General features: G+C 34.9%; 1 protein-coding gene across 17 annotated transcripts in view; it reads left to right on the top strand.

Moving 5' to 3' along the window:
• The window catches only part of MTHFD2L (methylenetetrahydrofolate dehydrogenase (NADP+ dependent) 2 like), a 143,078-nt gene that overhangs the window by 83,105 nt on the left and 38,431 nt on the right, over window positions 1-21,542 (top strand). The window contains exon 7 of one of the 17 annotated variants that reach the window (XM_070262348.1): window positions 11,567-13,374. The exons of 15 other annotated variants lie outside the window; for them this stretch is intronic. In XM_070262348.1, coding sequence (XP_070118449.1) covers window positions 11,567-11,586 — 20 coding nt within the window. In that variant the 3' untranslated portion in view covers window positions 11,587-13,374. Of the gene's footprint in view, window positions 1-11,566; window positions 13,375-21,542 lie in introns of those variants that run through there. One more of the 17 variants, XM_070262353.1, reaches the window with a different exon arrangement.

The raw sequence follows: 21,542 nt of genomic DNA, 5'->3' as shown, positions 1-21,542 counted from the left end.
AGCCTGGTCATTGAAAGCATTCAAAGCTCTCCAGATGACCCTAATGTGAAGACCTGGTTGAATTGCTCCTCAGGCGTCCCCACAGGGACTTCTGTCAGCACATCCCTCCAGATCACTGGGTATACTCAGCCATAATTTTTCCAAGAATTGAATGTAATACAAAACTAGCTGTTTATGACGTTTTCAATGGAGAAACCAAGTGTCTTGTAAATTCAGGATACACCTGAACTGGAATGTGATCGATTGAAAGTGAAAGTGAATCAGCCTTTCTCTTCTCCTAAGTGCATAGTGGGAAGCAAAATGTTTTTGTCTGTCATTTGATGGTTCCATTTAGACTCCATCTTCATCTCCAGCCATTGTCCTCAACATGCATCCTAGACTCTAACCATCTCAAACTCTTTTCAGTTTCCTTAAACCTATGAAGTTTATTGGAAGTTCACGTTTGTTTGTTTTGTATAGTTAGGTTCCTCTGTTTAGAACAGCTTTTCACACCTTTTTTACCTCACACACTTCAAAGCATCTCTCAGAATCAACACAGTCCTCTGGAAAAGAAGCCTTCACTGCCACAGCCTAAGTTAGGTGTGCCCTCCCTGATTTATTTACCTCCACATCCTGGGCATTTATAATCACAGTGACACACCCCATTATAATTGCCTGACTCTTTTGCTTGATCATGAATTCCTAAAAACAGACCATGTATATTTCTTAATTTCTGAATTATTAGTATCCAGACAGAGCCTAATGCATAATAAACCATCACTAAGTGCCTATTAAATGGATGAGTGGACAGATGGATAAGTGTATTATATATTGGAAAAGTTAATTAGTGGATGTTTTATGAAATATTTATATCTGAAGTGTCCTTAGGGGTTAGATATCCATAACTTTCATTTTACAAGTGAAGTCAAGACAGTCATATGATTTATCTTGGGTTGTACTCCTAGTTGCAATGTACCTAGTACTAGAACTAAGAATTCCTGACTTTTACTCCAGTGCACTTGTTGTTTGGAATTTGCTGTGACTTTTTTATTGATGTTGTCTTGCTTGCCTTTGAGTTTGGTTGATTAATAATGGTTTAGGCACTGCTATGAGGAAAAGCATTTTCCTGAACACAAGTCAGAATTTGGGGGTAGTGCCTAAATTCTTAAGCTGCTCAATTACCACAATTCATGCTATCTGCCCTAATGGTTGAAACCATGGCCCATTGCCATTCCATAGTAAATACTCAAATAGTTCCTTTGAAATGCATCAGAGATCGTTAATATATTAAAAGATATGGTTGGTGAGTGGCATAGTACTTGCACTTAACCTAAATAAATTTTTAAAGCAACAGTAAAGGTGAAAAACAAGAATGAGAAATAATATTTTAAATAATGCAGGCTATGTTTGACATTCCACTTAATTACATTATGCCTGAGAATGAACATGATATAAATATGAATATGAATATGCTCAACTTTCAGACAGTCTCAGTTCCTACGTGTCTCTTAGAATTCAAGTATCATGATGCATTGTGTGTGAGTCTAGAGATAAAAGATATGATTTATTTTTCATTCAGCATAGCCCCTAACCCTGAGCCAGCTACCAGCTCTGGTATCAACCAGAGAAACTGATTGGCCGTGTTGGATTTCCTGAGACACAGTAGGTTGTTCTCCAACATGGTACCTTCAAGAGCAGTTTTCATGGACATTAAAACCTATGACTCCATTAGGTAGGATTTTTCTCTCTCTACATATGTATATGGAAATGATATTTACACATATTCTGTGATATACATTATACGTCATATATGCTGTATATATTATATTGTTGATAATATAGAACACTTTATGTGAAGAAATTATTTGTATGAACTTCTGGTCAATAATGATGAATTGAGCACATGCTGAAATGTACCCCATCCTATCTACTCCAAACTCAAACATTAGAGTAAAATATTTTTAAAATTAATTAACATACTTGTTCTAGGAAACAAGAATGAAAGGTCTCTATAGACTAGAAAAAGGATATTCCTCTAAAAGAAAAGAGCAGTGGGGGAGCAAATAAGGTTGACAAAAGTCTGAAGCTGTGAAGTCAGTCTACAGAGAGAGTTAAATTTGAAAGACAGAGATAACCCATCTTTCTTTCCCTCTTCTTTCTTGAACCAAAGACACATTCCTTTGGACAGCATGCAGAGCTCCTGCTGATTTTAATAGAGTGCTCAAAAATATCATCAGACACTTCAGAGAAACTCACTTACTTATAATAATGGTTTGATTTTTCATCTAATTCATAGAATCAATGTAAAGTTTTAGAATTGTATTCTATAAAATATGAAACATCTAACATTATTATGAATATTATAGTAAATTTGGTTTAAAAGTTCATCATTAAAGATGAAATAATTAGCTTTTGTGGTGATAATATGAACATAAATATGAGTGCAGAACAGTATCCTTATTAAGAAACCTTTGGGCAGGGAGACACTATTGGAATGGTGGCGAGAGAGTCTTCATGGACACTTTCCCCAGTGAAAAAACCATCATTGGTGAAAAATATTTTTTAAAAAATCATTTTAAATCTCTGAAAATTTGTAAAGGGCATACAGCAAATGGAGAAACATTCATTCAAGAAAATCTACTAAATCTCTCTAAGAAAAGTACAAGTCGGTGGCATTTGAGCCATGACCCACTGGTTCCCGCCCCTCCTCCAGCTTGGCATAACGGAAGTTCTATTTTGGGCAGGTGTATCCAAGGAACACAGGGCTCCCTGTTCTTAGATCCCAATCTAGTATCTTCCCAGGAAAGGTAGGCTGCCAGAATTTCTTGTCTCCCTCTGCTTGTTGTTGCAGAAGCTTTATTCCAAACAAGAGCAGCTGAGCAGTCTGGGACTCCCTTCTTCCACCCAGCCCCCATTCATAGGGCAGAGGCTCTACCCCAGGTGTTGCAGTTCAAGAATACTGGGTCTCATTTACCCTCATTCCAGCATACTTGTAGGGTATAGGCTTCCTGCCAGAAGAAGCAAACTGTGAAGGCCAGGGACTACCACCACTCCTGGCCCCCAATACCAGCTTATAAAGCAAAAGTGTTATTCTGTTGGTAGGGAACCACTGTCCCCACCCTCAAGTCTGAAAAAGTGGCTTAAAGTTTTTGTATAGGGGGACAGGCAGACTGCAAAAACAGAGAGTTCCATAGCTCTTTCTAAGGAAAATGACTATTTGGAGAGAGTGCAGGGAAGTTCAAGCCTAAAGGCACTGTCAGAATCAATGGAGATTTTGGTGGTGGACAATTAAGAGGAGGCTAGTAGTCATGAGAACAATAAGCTAAATCACAGATCAGCTATATGTTTAACAGAGAGAAACAGGGAAAGATAAACCTAAGAAAATACCTCCTGGTTTTGGAGCAAAAGACTGACCTCAAAGTCTACCTCTATAAAGAAGCTTGAATCTAATTGAATCAGACAGTAGAGCAATTTATTCCCTAATTTATTGTTGAAATAGTAGAGCAATTAATTGACAATTAGAGGAGCGTAAAAGCTGAATGTGATACCAATAGAGGAAGACGAGCTAAAAGCTTACCAGAAACATCAGAGAAAGATGTAGTTAAAGAGAGATCTGCTAAAACCATTGTCATCCCATGGTAGCTGTGTGTATGCCCAAGGCTGTGCTCTGAGTCATGACATCAGAGGCTGCACACTATAGGTGAAATAGATTTCACTGAAATAATATAGCCAAGTCACTAACCAAATTAACAACAACAAGTCCCATTAGGGTGGATCAGTATCCAGAGTTGCTATAATATGTTATCTAAAATATCCAGTTTTCAACAAAAAAAAATTAAGAACTGCCAAACAGTAAAATATGAGACCTCTCTGTACACAGGGAGAAAAAAAATCAGGAAAAATAAAATGCCTTTGAGAAGGCCCAGACCTAAAATTTAGCAGACTCCAAAACAGCTATTATCAATACATTCAAAGAAATAAAGTAGAGCATGCTTACAGAAGTAAAGGAAAGCATGATGACAATGTCTTATTAAATAGAGAATATCAATAAAAAGGTAGCAATTATTAAAAAAAAACCAAATGGAAATTCTGAAGTTGAGAAGTAAAATTAGTAAATTTAAAAACTTATTAGAGAGGCTCAATGGATTTGAGCTGTTATCAGCAAGAATTGGTGAACTTGAAAACAGATCAATGGAGATTGTGCCATCTGAAGAATAGAGAGTAAAAAGAATGAAGAAAAATGAATAGAACCTCAGAGAAATATGGGAAACCATTAAGTACACCAGAAATGTGAGAAACTATTAAGCATATCAACATATGTGTAATAGATTACCAAAATTGGAGGAGAGAGAGAAATGAGCAGAAAAAGTATTTGGAGAAATAATGGCTGAAAACTTCCTAAATTTGATGAAAAACATTAATGTACACATGCAAGGAGTTCAACAAGCTCCAACTAGGATAAACCCAAAGAGATCCACCCCTAACCATATCATATTTAAAATGTTGAGAAGCAGGGCCAGCCCGTGGCTGAGTGGTTAAGTTCGGGTACTCAACTTCAGCGGCCCAGGGTTTCTCCAATTCAGATCCTGGGCACAGACATGGCACTGCTCATCAAGCCATGCTGAGGTGGCATCCCACATACCACAACTAGAAGGACCCACAACTGAAAATATGCAACTATGTACTGGGGGGCTTTGGGGAGAAAAAGGAAAAATAAAATCTTTAAAAAAACCAAAATGTTGAGAAGCAAAGAGAAAACCTTGAAAACAGCAGGAGGGAAATAGCTCATCACGTTTAAGGGAATCCCAATAACATTAACAGCTTATTTATCATCAAAAACAGTGGAGGCCAGAAGACAATGAGATGACATATTTAAAATGCTGAAAGAAAAAACTGTCAAACAATCTCGTGTTCAGTAAAACTCTCTCTTAAAAATGAAGGTAAAAAAGACATTTCTAGATAAACAAAAAATAAGAGAATTCATTGCTAGCAAACCTGCCTTACAAGAAATACTAAAGGAACCTCTTTATTTTCTTCCCCCCAAAGCCCCAGCACATAGTTGTATATCCTAGTTGTAAGTCATTTTAGTTCTTCTATGTGGGGTGCTGCCACAGCATGGCCTGATAAGTGGTGTGTAGATCTGCACCCAGGATCTGAACCAGTGAACCCTGGGCCACTGAAGTGGAGCATGTGAACTTAACCACTTGGGCATGGGGCTGGCCCCATAGAAGCTCTTTAAGTTGAAAGCAGGTACCCTAGACAGTAATTCAAATGTGCACACACAAAAAACAAAGAGCTCCAGTAAAAGTAATTATGGAGATAATTATAAAAGACAGTGTAATTTATGTTTCTTCCTTCTTCTCTTATTTAAAAAGCAAATACATACAAAAATATGTACATAATTGCATTGATGACCTATAACATATTCAAATGTAACATATTTGATAATAGCATACAAATGAAGCAGATGGGAGCAAAGCTATAAGCAGATGACATCAGATGATAAGTTGAATCCACAGGAACAAATAAATAGAAACAGAAAAGACATATAATACTTGCTTGAATTTAACCTCTCATATATTCTAAAAGACATAAAGTTATATAAAATAATATTTATGACAATATATTGTTGGGTTTGTAACATATAAGGATATAATAAGATGTAATATATATAATAATAGTAAAATTAAAAATAGGAGGAAGGAATAGAGCTATATAGGATTAACATTTCTATATCTCATTGGAACTAAATTAACATAAATCTCAGTCAGTGCTGATAAGTTAATATATATACTGTAAACTCTAGCGCAACCACTAAGAAAACAAATCAAAAATAAAGTGAAAAAAATTACAGAAATTAAAATGTTACACTAGAAAATATTCCCTTAATTAAAGAAAACAGTAAAGGAGAAACAGAAGAAGAAAAAATATGTGAAGCATATGTAAAAAAATGTAAAATGACAGACATATCCCCAACCCTATCAATATAACACTACATATGAATGGATTAAGCAATCCAATAAAAAGGCAGAGATTATCAGACTGGTAAAAAGCAAGATTGAACTGTATGGTGTCTATAGGAGGTGCACTTCAGATGAAAAAATAAAAAGATGCAAAAAATACATCAAGAAAATAGCAACCATTAGAAACTAAGAATGGATATGCTAATAGACAAAATAGACTTTAAAGTAAAAAAAAGTAGTTACTAGAGATAAAGAGGGACATTTTATAATGATAAAAGTATCAACTCATCTAGAAGATACAGCAATTGTAAACATTTGTATACCTAAAAACAGAACCTGAAAATGCATGAAGCAAAAACAGATGGAATTGTAGTGAGAAATATAAAATTTAACAATAATAGTTGGAGAAATCAATACCCCACTTTCAATAATGGATAGAAAAACTAGGCAGAAGATTAACAAGAAAACAGAAAACTTGAACAACACTACAAACTAACTAGACTTAACAGTTATCTCTAGAACATTCCACACAACAACAGAATACACATTCTTCTTAAGCACACATGGAAAATTCTCTAGGATAAACTGTATGCTAGGCCATAGAACAAGGCTCAAGAAATTTTAAAGGATTGAGATTATACACAGTATGTTTTCCAACCACAATGGAATGAAATTAGAAAGCAATAACAGAAAGAAACTTGGGAAATTCACATGTGTGGAAGTTAAGCTACACATTCCTAAATGACTAATGAGTCACAAAAGAAATCACAAGGGAAACTAGGAAATACTTTAAACTGAATGAAAATGAAAACATAACAAAACTTATGGAATGCAGGTAGGGCAGTGCTTAGAAATTTATAGCTATAAATATCTGTATTTAGAAAAATATGAGGGGGCTGGCCCCATGGCCAAGTGGTTAAGTTCATGCACTCCGCTTTGGCGGCCTAGTGTTTCGCTGGTTCGAATCCTGGGTGCAGACATGGCACCGCTCATCAGGCCATGCTGAGGCAGCATCCCACATGCTACAACTAGAAGGACCCACAACTAAAAATACACAACTACGTACTGGGGGGCTTTGACAGAAAAAGGAAAAATAAAATCTTTAAATAAAAAAATGAAAGTCATCAAATCAATAACCTAATCTTCCAACTTGAAACACTAGAAACAAAAGAGCTAGCTACACTCAAAGGAAGCAGAAGGAAGGAAATAATCAAGATTACAGCTACATGAAAGAAATGGAGAATAGAAAAACAATAGAAATTATAAACAACACCAAAAATTGGTTTTTTGAAAAGATCAAAAAATTAACAATACTTTACCTAGACTGGCAAAGAGAAAAAAAAGGAAACATCAGATTAGTAAAATCAGGAATGAAAGCATATGATTACCAATCTTACAGAAATAAAAAGAATTATAAGGGAATACTATGAAAAACTATAATGGATAAATTCCTGGAAAGATATAAACTACCAAAACTGACACAAGAAGAAATAGAAAATCTGAGTAGACTTTTAACAAGTAAAGAGATTGAATAAGTAGTTTAAAAACTTCTCACAAAGAAAAGCCCAGACTGAAATGACTTCACTAGTGAATTCTACCAAATATTTAGAGACAAATTAATGCTACTTCCTCAGAAACTTTTCCAAAAATATAAGAGATGGGGACCTTTCTCTACTCATTCTATGAGGCTAATATTACTCTGATACCAAAACAAAGACATCGCAAGAAAAAAGAAATTACAGACCAATATTCCTTATAAATATAGATCCAAAAATCCTCAATAAATACTAGCAAGCTGAATTTAACTATAATTAAAAAGGATAATATACCATGAGCATTTGGGATTTATACTGGGACTATAGGGTTGCTGTGACATACAAAATCAATTAATGTAATTTACCACATCAACAGAATACTGATCATCAAAAGCTACATGATGATCATCTCATTAGATATAAAAGAAGCATTCAACAAAATGCAACATTTTTCCAAGATAAAACAGCAACAAACTAGGAACAGAGAGAACTTTCCCAATTCAATAATAGGCATATTTGAAAAGCCCATGGCTAAAATCATACTTATTCATGAAAAACTGAATGTTTTCCCCTAAGATCAAGAACAAGATAAGAGTGTTTATTTTCACCACTTTTATGCAATATTATACTGAAGGTTCTAGCCAGGGCAAGAAAAAGTAACAAAAGGCATTCAGATTGGAAAGGAAGAAGTAAAACCATCTCTATTTGCAGATGACGTGATCTTGTATATATAAAATCTTAAAGAATCCACTGAAAATTATTAGAACTAAAAAATGAGTTTAACAATGTTTCAGGATACAAGGTCAACATATAAAAATCAATTGTATTTATATTCATTAGCATTAACAATCTGAAAATAAAATTAAGAAAACAATTCCAAAAAAGTAAAATAGGAATAAATTTAACAAAAAGAAGTGAGAAACTTCCACTCTGAAAATAACAAAACATTTTTCAAAAAAATTGAAGAAAACCTGACCTAAATAAAAAGAAAGACATCTTGTATTCATTGATCCCATGTTCATGAATTTCCATATGATTTTTAGGATTAGATTGTCAATTTCTGCAAAAAGTCTGCTAGGATTTTGACAGGAACTTCACTGAATCTGTAGACCATTTGAGGAGTGTTGCTATCTTAATGATATTAAGTCTTTTTCAACTGATAGTTCAGGAACAACTGGATATCCACATATGCAAAGTAATGAAGTTGGACTGCTTCCTTATACCATATACAGAATTTAACTCAAGATGGGTCATAAACCAAATATAAGAGCTAAAGTTAAAAAATTCATTGAAGAAAATATAGCAGTAAATCTTCATGATCTTGGGTTAAGCAAAGCCTTCTTAATTATGACACCAAAAGCATAATCAGGAACAATTAAAAAAATAGCTAAGTTGAACTTCATAAAAAAATTTTTAAAAACTTTGTGCTTCAAAGGACACCATCAAGAAAGTAAAAAGACAACCCAAAGAAAGTGAGAAAATATTTGCAAATCAAATATCTGATAAGGGATTTGTATCCAGAATATACAAAGAACACTTACAACTCAACAATGAAAAGGCAAATAACCTATTTCAGATGTGGGAAAATTATTTTGAACAGAGATTTATCCAAGAAGTTATACAAATAGTCAATAACAGCACATGAAAAGATGCTCACCATCATTAACTGTTACAGAAACTCAAACCAAAACAAATGAGATAGCCCTTCACACCTGCTAGGATGGCTATAATCAAAATGGCAGATAATATCAAGTGTTGACAAGGATGTGGAAAAATTGGAACTTTCATACTTTGCTGATGGAAATATAAAATGGTGCAGCTTCTTCAGAAAATTATTTGGCAGTTGTTCAAAATATTAAACATGGAGTTGCCATATACCTCAGAAATTCCACTCCCAAGTATATACTCAAGAGACACCAAAGCTAGTGCACAAGTGTTTATAGCATCATTATTCATAATAACCCAAAAGTATAAACAACCCAAATGACCATGAACTGATGAAAGGATAATTAAAATGTGGCATAACCATATAAAGGAATACTATATTTGACAATAGAAAGGATAAAAGTACTAAACCACCTTCATGCTACAACATGAATGAATCTTGAAAAATTATGCTAAGTAAAAGTAGCCACAAAAGACCATATATAATATGATCTCATTTATATGAAATGCCCAAATAGGCAAATTCAGAGGTAGAAAATAGATTAGTGATTGACTGGGAGTAGGATAAGAGAGGAATGGGGAGTGACTGCTCGTGGGTAAGAGGTTTCTTTTGAGGTTGATGAAAATGGTCAAACATTGATGTGGGGGCTGGCCCAGTGACATAGTGGTTGGGTTTGTGTGTTCCACTTTGGTGGCCTGGGGTTCATAGGCATGGATCTATGCACTGCTCATCAAGCCATGCTGTGGCAGTGTCCCACATACAAAATGGAGGAATATTGGCACAGATGTTAGCTCAGTGACAATCTTCCTCAAGCAAAAAAAGAGGAAGATTAGCAACAGATGTTAGCTCAGGGCCAATCTTATTCACACAAACACAAAAAATTGATTGTGGTGATGAAGGCACAACTCTGAAAATCCTGAAACCATTGAATTCTACATTTTTAAATGGGTGAATTATATATCAATAAAGCTGCTAAGAAAAAAAATCCTATGGATGTGAATGACTTGGTATTAATTGTGGTACACACATAATTTAGGATGTTTTTCCAAAGGAGATGAAATATTCTACTAATTGAAGCAGAAGCAGTAGTTGTCAAAATTTACAGTTTTTTATATATGCATACATATGTTTGTGTTTCTTTTCTGCTCATCCTCAATCTTATGTAAATTTTGAACCTTTAAATAATTTTTTTGTCAGTCAAGTAAAGTGTACTAGAGTGGAGTTGAAATTTTATAAATGGATCATCTAAATTTTGTTTGCATTTTATTCAAAATTGATTGGAAATTTCAAATCTAAGTGTTCAATGAATGAAACACCAAAACTCTATGGGTTTTGTTGCACTTATTTGCATTTATTACAAACCTTAGTTTATTGAAATATAGCTTTATGAATTAAAGAATAAATAGTAAAACTTAAATGTGAGATATCAAAAGCTGTATACAGATCTACCTATGAATTCTATAATTGAACTTCGAGATATCTCAACTAATGGGATAAATCTTTTGATGGAGCTCATATTTTCAATAGGATAAATTTATAATCTTATTAGAATACATGAAAATTTTCATGGACGTATGTAAAGTAGGAGCAAAATTAGGGGGAAAAAGGAGAAAGACAGCAAAAAGCTAACACCAGAAAATTTTTAATTACATATAGCTGTGAGACTGTGGCATATTTTAAATAAAAAATTATATAAACAAATTTATGTCATTAAATTTTAAAACCTAAATTGAATCTCAAAACCTAGATAACAATTTAAAATGTAGGGGGAAAAAAATGACCTAAATTGGCCCAAGAATTAGAAAATCTGATTAAGCTACTAACTATAAAATAAGTTGAAATAACAGAGTTCTTCATATTAAAAAACATAAGTATTAAATGGTTTTGAGATCATTCTGTTACCTCTTCAAATAATAAATAATTTTGTCTTATACAAACAGATTTATGGGAATAGAAGAAAGGGAGAGAAGAAGGTATGGAGGGAGGAGGAGAAGAAACATCACCCAGTTCAGTTTATAAGATTAGGATAATCATGATATCAAAACAAGACGGGTGACAGGGGAATGAAAAACCTTCAGTCTGTTCTTACGTACAATATTAGTAAATTAAAAACAACAGTGTGTTAAAAGAATACAAGACAAGAATTCAAAATTTAAGAAATAGATTAGCATCACTCTTAATATCTAAACAGTGGCAGAAGAAATAATTAGTAATTGTCAACACCCATTCATGATTTAATAAAACAACAACAAACAAACAAAAAAATTCATTCCAAGCTAGGAATAAATGGAAATTTTCTTAATCTAATGGAAGATATCATTTTAAATAAATAGAAAAATATATACTCCATTGTGAAATGTTAGAATTATTCCCATTCATTTAAGAATGAAGCAAGGAAAACAACTATTTTTTCTATTTTTCAGTATTGTATTGGTGTTCCTGACTAATTCAATGAGTTGAGAGAAATAATTTAGAAGATAAAGACTTGAAAGAAGAGACAAGATGATGTCTATTTGCAGACATGGTTGTTTACCTATAAAACTCAAGATAATCAACTAATAAAATACCATACCTAATGAGAAAGTTCAGCAAGGTGGCTGGATACAATAGGAACAAAATATAAGTATCATCAATAGATATCAATATTATACAATTACAAAATGTAATAGAAATCCTATTTAAATTGCATCATAAAGAATAAAATACCTAGGAATAAATTTAACTAAAGAAGTGAAAGACTTATACAATGAAAACTGTAAGACATTGATGAAAGAAATTGAAAAAGGCACAAATAAATGGAAATATATTCCACGTTCATGGATTGGGAGAATTCATATTGTTAAAATGTCCATACTATCCAAATAATTCTACAGATTCTACACAATCATTATCAAAATTCCAATGGCATTTTTCATGGAAATAGAACAAACAATTCTAAAATTTGTATGGAACCACAGAACACCCCAAATAGCCAAAGCAATCCTGAGAAAAGAACAAAGCTGGAGGCATCATGCTCCCTGATTTCAAACTGTATTATAAAGCTATAGTAATCAAAACTGTATAGTATTGGCATAAAAATAGACACATAGATCAATGGAACAAAATAGAGAATACAGAAATAAACCTACACGTATATGGCCAATTAATTTATGACAAATTATATACAGAATATACAATGAGGAAAGAACAGTCTCTTCAATAAATGGTGTTGGGAAAACTGGACAGCCACATGCAAAACAATGAAACTATACACAAAAATTCACTCAAAATTAATTAAAGACTTGAATATAAGGCCTTAAACCATAAAACTCCTAGAAGAAAACATAGGCGGTAAGCTCTTTGGCATGGGTCTTGGCGAGGATATTTTGTATTACACCAAAAGCAAAGGCAACAAAAGCAAAAATAAACAAGTGGGACCACATCAAACTAAAAATCCTCTGCAGAACAAGGGAAACCATCAACAAAATGAAAAGGCAACCTAGTGAGTGGGAGAATATGTTTGCAAATCATATATCTGATACGTGTTTAATATCCCAAATATATAAAGAACTCATCCAACTCAATAGCAAAAACCCAAAAAATCCTATTTAAAAATGGGCAGAAGATCCAAAAAGACATTTTTGCAAAGAAGACATACAGATGGCCAACAGGTACATGAAACTATGCTCAACATCACTCATCATCAGGGACATGTAAATTGAAACAACAATGAGATATCACCTCACACCTGTTAGAATGGCTGTTATCAAAAAGACAAGAAATAACAAGTGTTGGGAAGGATGTGGAGAAAAGAGAACCCTTGTGCACTGTTGATGGGAATGTAAACTGGTGCAACCCCTATGGAAGAAAGTATGGAGCTTCCTCAAAAAAATTAAAAATAGGACTACCATATAATCTAACAATTTCACTTCTGGGTACTTATATGAAGAAAACGAAAACACTGACTCAAAAAGATATATGCACCTCCATGTTCATTGCAGCATTATTTACAATAGCCAAGATGTGGAAACAACCTAAGTGTCCATTGACTGATGAATGGATAAAGAAAATATGGTCTATGTATATACAATGGAATATTATTCAGCCATAAAATAGAAGGAAATCTTACCATTTGCAACAACATAGATGGACCTTAAGGACATTATGCTAAGTGAAATAAATCAGACAGAGAAGGACAAATACCAAATGATCTCACTTATGTGTGGAATATAAAAACACAAAGAAAAAAGAACCAAGCTCATAGATACAGAGAACAGATTGGTGGTTGCCAGAGACAGGGGGTGGGGGGAGGTGGGCAAAATGGGTGAAGAGAGTCAAAAGGTACAAACTTCCATTTGTAAAATAATTTATGGGGATGTAACATGCAGCATGGCGACTATAGTTAATACTGTATTGCATATGTGAAAGTTGCTAAGAGAGTAGATCCTAAAAGTTCTCATCACAATAAAAAAAGTTCTGGAACTATCTATGGTGATGGATGTTAACTAGACTTATTGTGGTGATCATTTTGCAATATATACAAATACCGAATTATTATGTTGTACACTCAAAACTAAAATAATGTTGTATGTCAATTATACCTCAATGAAAAAATGTAACAGAAAACATATTCTATTCACAATAGTAACAAAACTGTAAAATTCCTAGGAATAAAACTAAACAGAGTAATAATAAAGTAGAAAAAAATTATAAAATATAATGAAAGAGAAAAGTCTTAAAAATGGAGATATAACTCATGTATTTGCATGGGAGAGTTTATTCATATAAGGATGTTAATTATCCCTAAATTAATCTATAAATTCAATATGATCTCAAAGTATCATGATTTTGCAAGGAAATGGAAAAGTTCATTTCACAGAAGGGTTATCTTATAAATAATGTGACCATATGTCATGATTTATTTGGATTCAGGATTATGTTACCTGTTATTATTATTAGTGCTCTCTGTTATTTTCAAAATTGTCCTGTTTTGGATCATAAAATATAGAGTCATTTTATTTATAAAAGTTAAGAGGAGTGGAAGAAAAAAATGAAGAAGATCCTTTTACTTCTGCTTTTCAGCTTTCCCACTTACAAGCTGTGTGATCTTGTACTTAAGTTACAAATTACTTAACCTCTCTCTTCCTCACTTCCCTCATTTCTAAAATGAGGATGATAATAATATGTACATCATATGGTTTTTATTTAATAGGGATAAAATATGCAAGACTTTTGGAACATAGACATAATATAGACATTCAGCAAATATTAGTTACTATGAATAATAGTATTTTATTAGATCTCAAGTTATATTATAAAGTTCCAGTAATTAACATTATGTCATAGGCATAAGAAAGTCAAATACATCAATGGAAGAAAATTGAAAAAGCCAGAAATACACACATACTTATGTATGCAATAGGGTGGTGTCATTCAACATTGAGGGAAAATCAAACAATTCAATAAAGAGTGTTAGAACATTTGACTTCTCATTTTGTAAAAAAAATCCAACTAGATTCCCACCTCACAAAATTAAATTAAAAATTAATTCCGGGTAGAATAAAGAGGATAAAATAAAAAAACAAAAATAAAAAATGAAACAATTATTGGAGAATTTAATAGGACATCTTCATGAATTTAGAGCAAGTAAAGCTTTCTTAGAAAAGATACACACAAACACACAGATACACACACAAGTGAAAATCAGCAAAGAGCTTGACCTAATCAACACATCAAAATTTTTAAACCTATAGAACAAATGCCCATTAAAGTTAAAATACAAGCATTGTGTAGGGACAAAATATTTGCATTATAAATGATAAAGAATCAATATCCAGTGTATATAACTAAATTTAAAAAAAATGATTAAAAATATAAAATCCTAGTTTTAAAAAGGATGATTTATAGAAGAGAATGTTTAAATGGCCAATAAACATGAAAAATTTCTCAGTGTCACTAATAATCAGGGAAATGCAAACAAACAAAATGAGACCTTTTTCTCATACATCAGATTGGCAAAGAATAAAAAGTCTGATGATCTCAGTGTTGGCAAGTCTATAGGGAGGCACACACTTGTCCACCCTGCTGAGGAAGGTGTGCTTCATTACAGTCATTCCAGAGGTAATTTGAAAATGCTATTAAATCTGAAGATATGCATGTCATATGACCTAGAGATCCCATTTTTTCTAGATGTCTGAAGAGAAATCTGGCCCGTATATAAAGAAATGTTTACTGCAGTTTGTTTTTAAGAGTGAACAACTGAAAACAGCTAAAGTGTTCACCAAGAGAGGAAGAGATGAATAAAATGGTGTGCATACACGCAATGGATAGCAATTAAAGGAGTAATCTAGGTTATATATAGGAAATATGAACTTTCTTTATAAAAATGTATTCATTTATAATAATATAATCATGAGACTTCTGCTTCTGATTAAGATGTAGTAACAGGCTAGATTTACCCTCTTGCCTGAAACAACCAAAAAAAAAAAACAGACAAGATATATGAAAAAATTTACATTCACTAGATATCCAGCAACTGAGGAAAATGATCCCTGAGACATAGGAAAGAAGGCAAGCCCTTTGATTGCCCCAGCTGATGGGCTTGAGAAAGTTTTAAGACTGTGCCATGGATGGAGGTGACCCAGGCAAAGCATGGTGGACTCTCTGAGCTGGAGAGAAGGAGCTGAGAGTCTGGGAAGACCACAATGGCTAGAGTTCACAGGACATGATACTGAAAAGGAGAGGCAGCACAGAGAGAAAACTCAAGCTCTGTAGAGGGTCACCCTTGAGTGCTCACAGTGCTTATATGTAAGGAAACTATCCACGGCAGAGAAAGAGCCACCTGAAAGGATTAGAGATAACGGGGCCCAGCACTCACACAGGGCCAGGAGGAGTGCCTTTCTCTGTTATCCAGACTGGAAAAACTCAAGATTTGCAGTGCGTTAGGTAGAATACACAGAAGATCTATGTAATGACACACCCCCTAGCCAGAATGATTAGGAAAAAAAAGAGAGAAAACATAAATTACTAATATCAGGAATGAGAGAGTTAATATAATTTCAGATTCTACAGATATTAAAAGGATGATAAAGGTATACGCTGAAAAATTTATGCCAATAAATTTAACAATTTAGATGAAATAGACCAATTTTTTGAAAGAAACAAAGTGCCAAAGCTCACTCAAGAAGAAATCTAGAACCTAAAACAGCCCTATATCTATCAAAGGAAATTACATTTATAGTTAAAGTTCCTCCCACAAAGACAACTCTATGTCCAAATGGCTTCATTCGTGAACTGTACCTAATATTTAAGGAAGAAATATTACCAATAGTATAACAACTCTTCCAAAAAGTGGAAAAGGGAAGAACACTTCCCAATTGGCCAGCGTTACTCTGATACCAAAAACAGGCAGATGTTCCAAGAAGAGAAAACTATAGACCAATATCTCTCATCATTATAGATGCAAATATTCTGAACAAAATTTATCCAAATTTAATACAATATATTAAAAGGATAACACATTGTGAGCAAATGAGGTTTACCTCAGGAATGGAAGATTGGTCTCATATTCAAAAATCAATCCATCTATGGGCTGGCCTAGTGCCTTAGTGGTTAGGTTCGCCTGCCCTGCTAGAGTGGCCCTGGGTTCACTAGTTCAGATCCTGGACATGGACCTACATACTGCTCATCAAGCCATGCTGTGGTGGCATCCCACATAGAAGAACTGGAGGGACTTACAACTAGGATATACAATTATATTCTGGAGTTTTGGGGAGAAAAACAAAGAGGAAGATTGTCACAGATATTAGCTCAGGGCCAATCTTCCTAAAGAAAAAAAATCCATCTAATTAACCGTTTTAACAAACTAAAACCAAACAATCAAAATAAAAAAAAAAATCCCAGTAGTCTCAGAAATCACAAAATCTATCATCCATTTCTCAAAAAACTCTCAGCAGATTGAGAAGAGGCCTTCCTCAACCTGATAGATAGCATCCATAAAAACCTAAAAGCTGGGCTGGCCCTGAGGCCGAGTGGTTAAGTTCACACACTCCACTTTGGAGGCCCAGGGTTTCTCCAGTTTGGATCCTGGGTGTGGCTGTGGCACCGCTCCTCAGGCCACTCGGAGGCGGCAACCCACATAGCACACCCAGAGGCACTTACAACCAGAATATACAACTATGTACTGGGGGGTGAGAGGGCTGTGGGGAGAAGGAAAAAAAAGAGGATTGGCAACAGATGTTAGCTCAGGTGCCAATCTTTAGAAAAAAAATTAACAAATGAAGAGAAAAAAATCTAAAGGCTAACATCATACTTTATGGTAAAAGAATGAATGCTTACCTGCTAAGATCAGGAACAAGACCAAGATGTCCCCTCTTACCACTGCTATCTAACATCGTGGTTCTACCTAGTGCAATCAGGGAAGGAAGGTAATAAAATGTATCCAGTTGGGAAGGAAGAAGTAAAACTGTCTTTATTTTTAGATGACATGATTGTCTGAAAATCCAGTGGAATCTACAAAACAACTACCAGAATTTATAAATGTTTAGCAAGTTTGCAAAATATATGGTCAATAGAATAATATAATCATTAATATCTATGTACTCACCCCTCCAACCCAAGAACTAGAATATTTCCGGTAACTTACATCTGGTATGTACTTTTTATTCCATCCTCATGTTTTAAAAACTCTTCAATGTTTTATATATAGTTTATATTTGTGAACACACAAATGTAGATAAAAGAATGAGAAAAATGTTAGAAGATTAGAATACGCACCAGTCTAGCAAGAGGATGAGAATAGTGTTGAGAGATGCTTTATCTATACCTATGATTCTATTATTTTCAAGGGCAATGTTTTTAAGCATAAACTTAGAAAAAAGACTTGAAGTAAATATGCCCAAGTGTTTATACTGGTTAAATCTGAGTAGTGGCTGTATGGGTAGGCTTTTCTTTTCTTTTTTTCTACTTTCTATGTTATTTCTTTGTTGCTGCATACTTTTCAATGTTATTTCTCTATGTTATTTAAATTTCTAGAAACAAAAAGAAGTTTTGGGGTTTTTTTTTAAGATTTTATTTTTTTCCTTTTTCTCCCCAAAGCCCCCTGGTACATAGTTGTATATTCTTTGTTGTGGGTCCTTCTAGTTGTGGCATGTGGGACGCTGCCCCAGCATGGCTTGATGAGCAGTGCCATGTCCACGCCCAGGATTCGAACCAACGAAACACTGGGCCGCCTGCAGCGGAGCACACGAACTTAACCACTCGACCACGGGGCCAGCCCCAAAAGAAGACAGTTTTTATTTGGCATCATGAATGAGAAGTTCTGATGTACAGTGATTTGAAGGAGTAATAAAAAATCTTTCATATTATCATATGTGGAGATTTTAGGAATTCATTGGAAAACAAATTCACTGCACATTGTAATTGATAGAATATACATCAATTTCTAACCAGTGTCTTTCAAGTATTTTACTTATGACTGATAGTAAGAAATAATTTTTACTTCATACTATTGCTGTGGAACAAACCATGCCAAAACTCAGTGGCTTAAAACAACAGATATTAATTTGACTCACAAGTCTGTGGTTTCCTGGGCCATTGACCCACTAGGCTGGACCCAGTTGATCTCAGACTGACTCATTCACATATTATAGGTCAACTGGCTTGCTTATGCATCTGCGAGTCTGCTAAGGGCTGTGCTCCAGTCTGGGCTTGGGTGATGCACTGTAGCTGTTCCATGTGTGTCGTCGTCATCCTAGGACGAGCATACAGACCCAGATGTGATCTTCCCATGGCAATTGCAGAAGTGCCAAAGGGCAAGTGGAAACATGCAAGTCCTCTTGAGGCTAGGTTTTGAACTGACACCCTGTCATTTCTGCCTTTTTCTATTGGCCAGATTGGCTCCCGTGGCCAGGCTCGGATGGGAAGGTAGAAAATAGACTCCACCTGCATCGGAAGGTAGATAGTAGACTCTACCTCTTAAATAAAGGAACTGCAAAGTCACATGTTAAGGAGTTTGAATACAGGGGGAATGGAGATAAAGAATTAGGGCCTTCAATGCAATGTATAACACATTTCGTTACTTAATATATACTTACATATACATACATAAAATAAGACAAATTTTTACAAAAGAATTCTTACCCTTACTGTTACTGCACAGAGGGGCACGATCTGCTCCCTGCGAGACAAAAGCCAATCATCAAGAGCCAAGATTGTGGGGCTGGCCTAGTGGCGCAGAGGTTAAGTGTGCATGTTCTGCTTTGGCAGCCCGGGGTTCGCAGGTTCAGATCCCGGGTGCGGACGTGGCACCACGTGGCAAGCCATGCTGTGGTAGGCGTCCCACATATAAAGTAGAGGAAGATGGGCACGGATGTTAGCTCAAGGCCAGTCTTCCTCAGCAAAAAGAGGAGGATTGGCAGCAGTTAGCTCAGGGCTAATCTTCCTTAAAAAAAAAAAAGAGGCAAGATGGTGACAGAGAAAGGGCATTTTATTATAGCTTGCTAGCAAGAAAGAAGAGGGCCGACTAATGTCCAAAAGAACCATCTTAAGCGGGGGCACAGAAACTTGAAGCAGTTATATAGGCCAGTGGGTTATAGGGGAGTGGGTTAGGAATGTTGACCCTCTGGTGTTACAGACTAGGAGTTGCCACACCTGATCTTTCAGTTTTCACTAATGATGGCTATCAGCATAGACCCTCTGTTGGGGGGTCATCACGTTCTTAAGGAACTCAAAAGAACCAAGTTATCGTCCTATCGCAGCTGGGAGGTATATGCACTAGCAGGGGTCATAAAATCTACAGAACAGGTGGATCTCCTGGAGAGTGCAAATCCAGCTGGGTTAGTCAGTCAGAGGTCGTTCAAAGTTATGACATGGTCTCTTTTCTACAATATTGCTTCCCTTATGTCAACCTTGTGTTGAGGCGGTATCATTACTATCTTGCTCCTTGATTTATGCCAGGTTACATTATACTGTGCTATTCTTTTAAAAAAAAATGCTGATTGCTACTGGATTGTTTCATGATCTGTTAATGGATCACAACTCACAGTTTGAAAAATACCGTATTGTAACATAACACGAGCATCTATAGTAACTTTCTCTTCTTCCAGATGCTTTGTCCAGGATAATATGTGAATAACTTTGGCATATCCTGAGCACGTATTGGGTGCTTTCTATGTGCCAGGCAATGTGCTAAGTACTTTATATACATCGTTTCATTTATTTCTCTAGCCATTCTTAGAAAGTAAATATTGTTATTATTCTAAATAGATAGATAAGAAAACTGAGACTCAGATAGATGCTTTTCCAAGGTTACCCAGAAAGCCTCAGATTTGAACCTACTGGCCAGGGGACAGGGGAACCTAGACAAGCACTTAAAATTGGCCATGGCTGGTATTTTTGTCATGGATAATACTAAATATATAAGTTAGTAAGATAGTAATTTGGTAGATCATAAGATCTGCAAAGTTTGATATTCTCTGTGTGAACATGTGTCTAGCAAGATTTCTAGAGCAATACCTTGTGTGGTAGATGAAGAGGAAATGCAGTTTGCCTAATTTGCACATGTGGAGCCTTCATTATTTTTTTTCTTTTAACAGGCAAAGCACTGTTAAATTGTCCGTCCAAACTACTTTAAACATGTTAGGTTAAATTTGGTTATTTGTGTTTGAGATTCTGGTATTTGTAGATCTGATTTAGTTCTAAAAACATTTCAGTTATTTGGCGACCAATTATCCAGACCACTGTATCCTTACACATCTGTTAAACAACCCCCTAATCTTTATTGACTGTTAAATTAATATCTTTGAAAAGTTAATTTATGTAGTGGAAACTCAAGCTTCATCCATTTGGACTTTCCTTCCATAATCCCTGAGGTTGCCTGTAAGTGCCCAGGCACGGTGGGGGCAGTTAGTTCTCACTATTATGATTCTCTACCAGCATCCAATAAGATATCTTTCATCTCATCTGGTTCTTGGTCAACTATCTACACATATATTGGCCCTTTTGTTTCCAGTGGCTGTATTACTCTGCTATAAGAAACTAAGAAAGTATCTAAGGCATCTGCCTAGGCCCTCCTTGCATCTATTTAATTATTTGGACTATGGCACCTTCTCAACCTCTACACAGGCTATGAGGAAAAGATCCCTTTGTATTTGGATACCCAAAACCAATAGTGAGGTTTTTGCCAACTCTCCAAGACACAGCCCAAGGTGCATTGACTAGTGACCTCTCCCTGGGAACCTCTTAAGTCTAAGCTCTCATCACTCCTTCCAGTTCTCCTTATTTTTCATACTTAGCCTTCCATTTTCTAGTTTGAGTCCATCTGTCTGCCAGAAGTGCTAGTCTTTTGAAATCCAGGAGCCAGGGAGTAAATTCCTTCTTCTCTGCTTCTCTTTTTCATCTGTATCACTTCCCTATGTCAGT

Source organism: Equus caballus, chromosome 3, assembly GCF_041296265.1.
Source record: "Equus caballus isolate H_3958 breed thoroughbred chromosome 3, TB-T2T, whole genome shotgun sequence".
In the NCBI taxonomy this organism is placed as follows: domain Eukaryota; kingdom Metazoa; phylum Chordata; class Mammalia; order Perissodactyla; family Equidae; genus Equus; species Equus caballus.
Note: the sequence above shows the minus strand (reverse complement) of the source record. Positions and strands in the feature narration are given on the sequence as shown.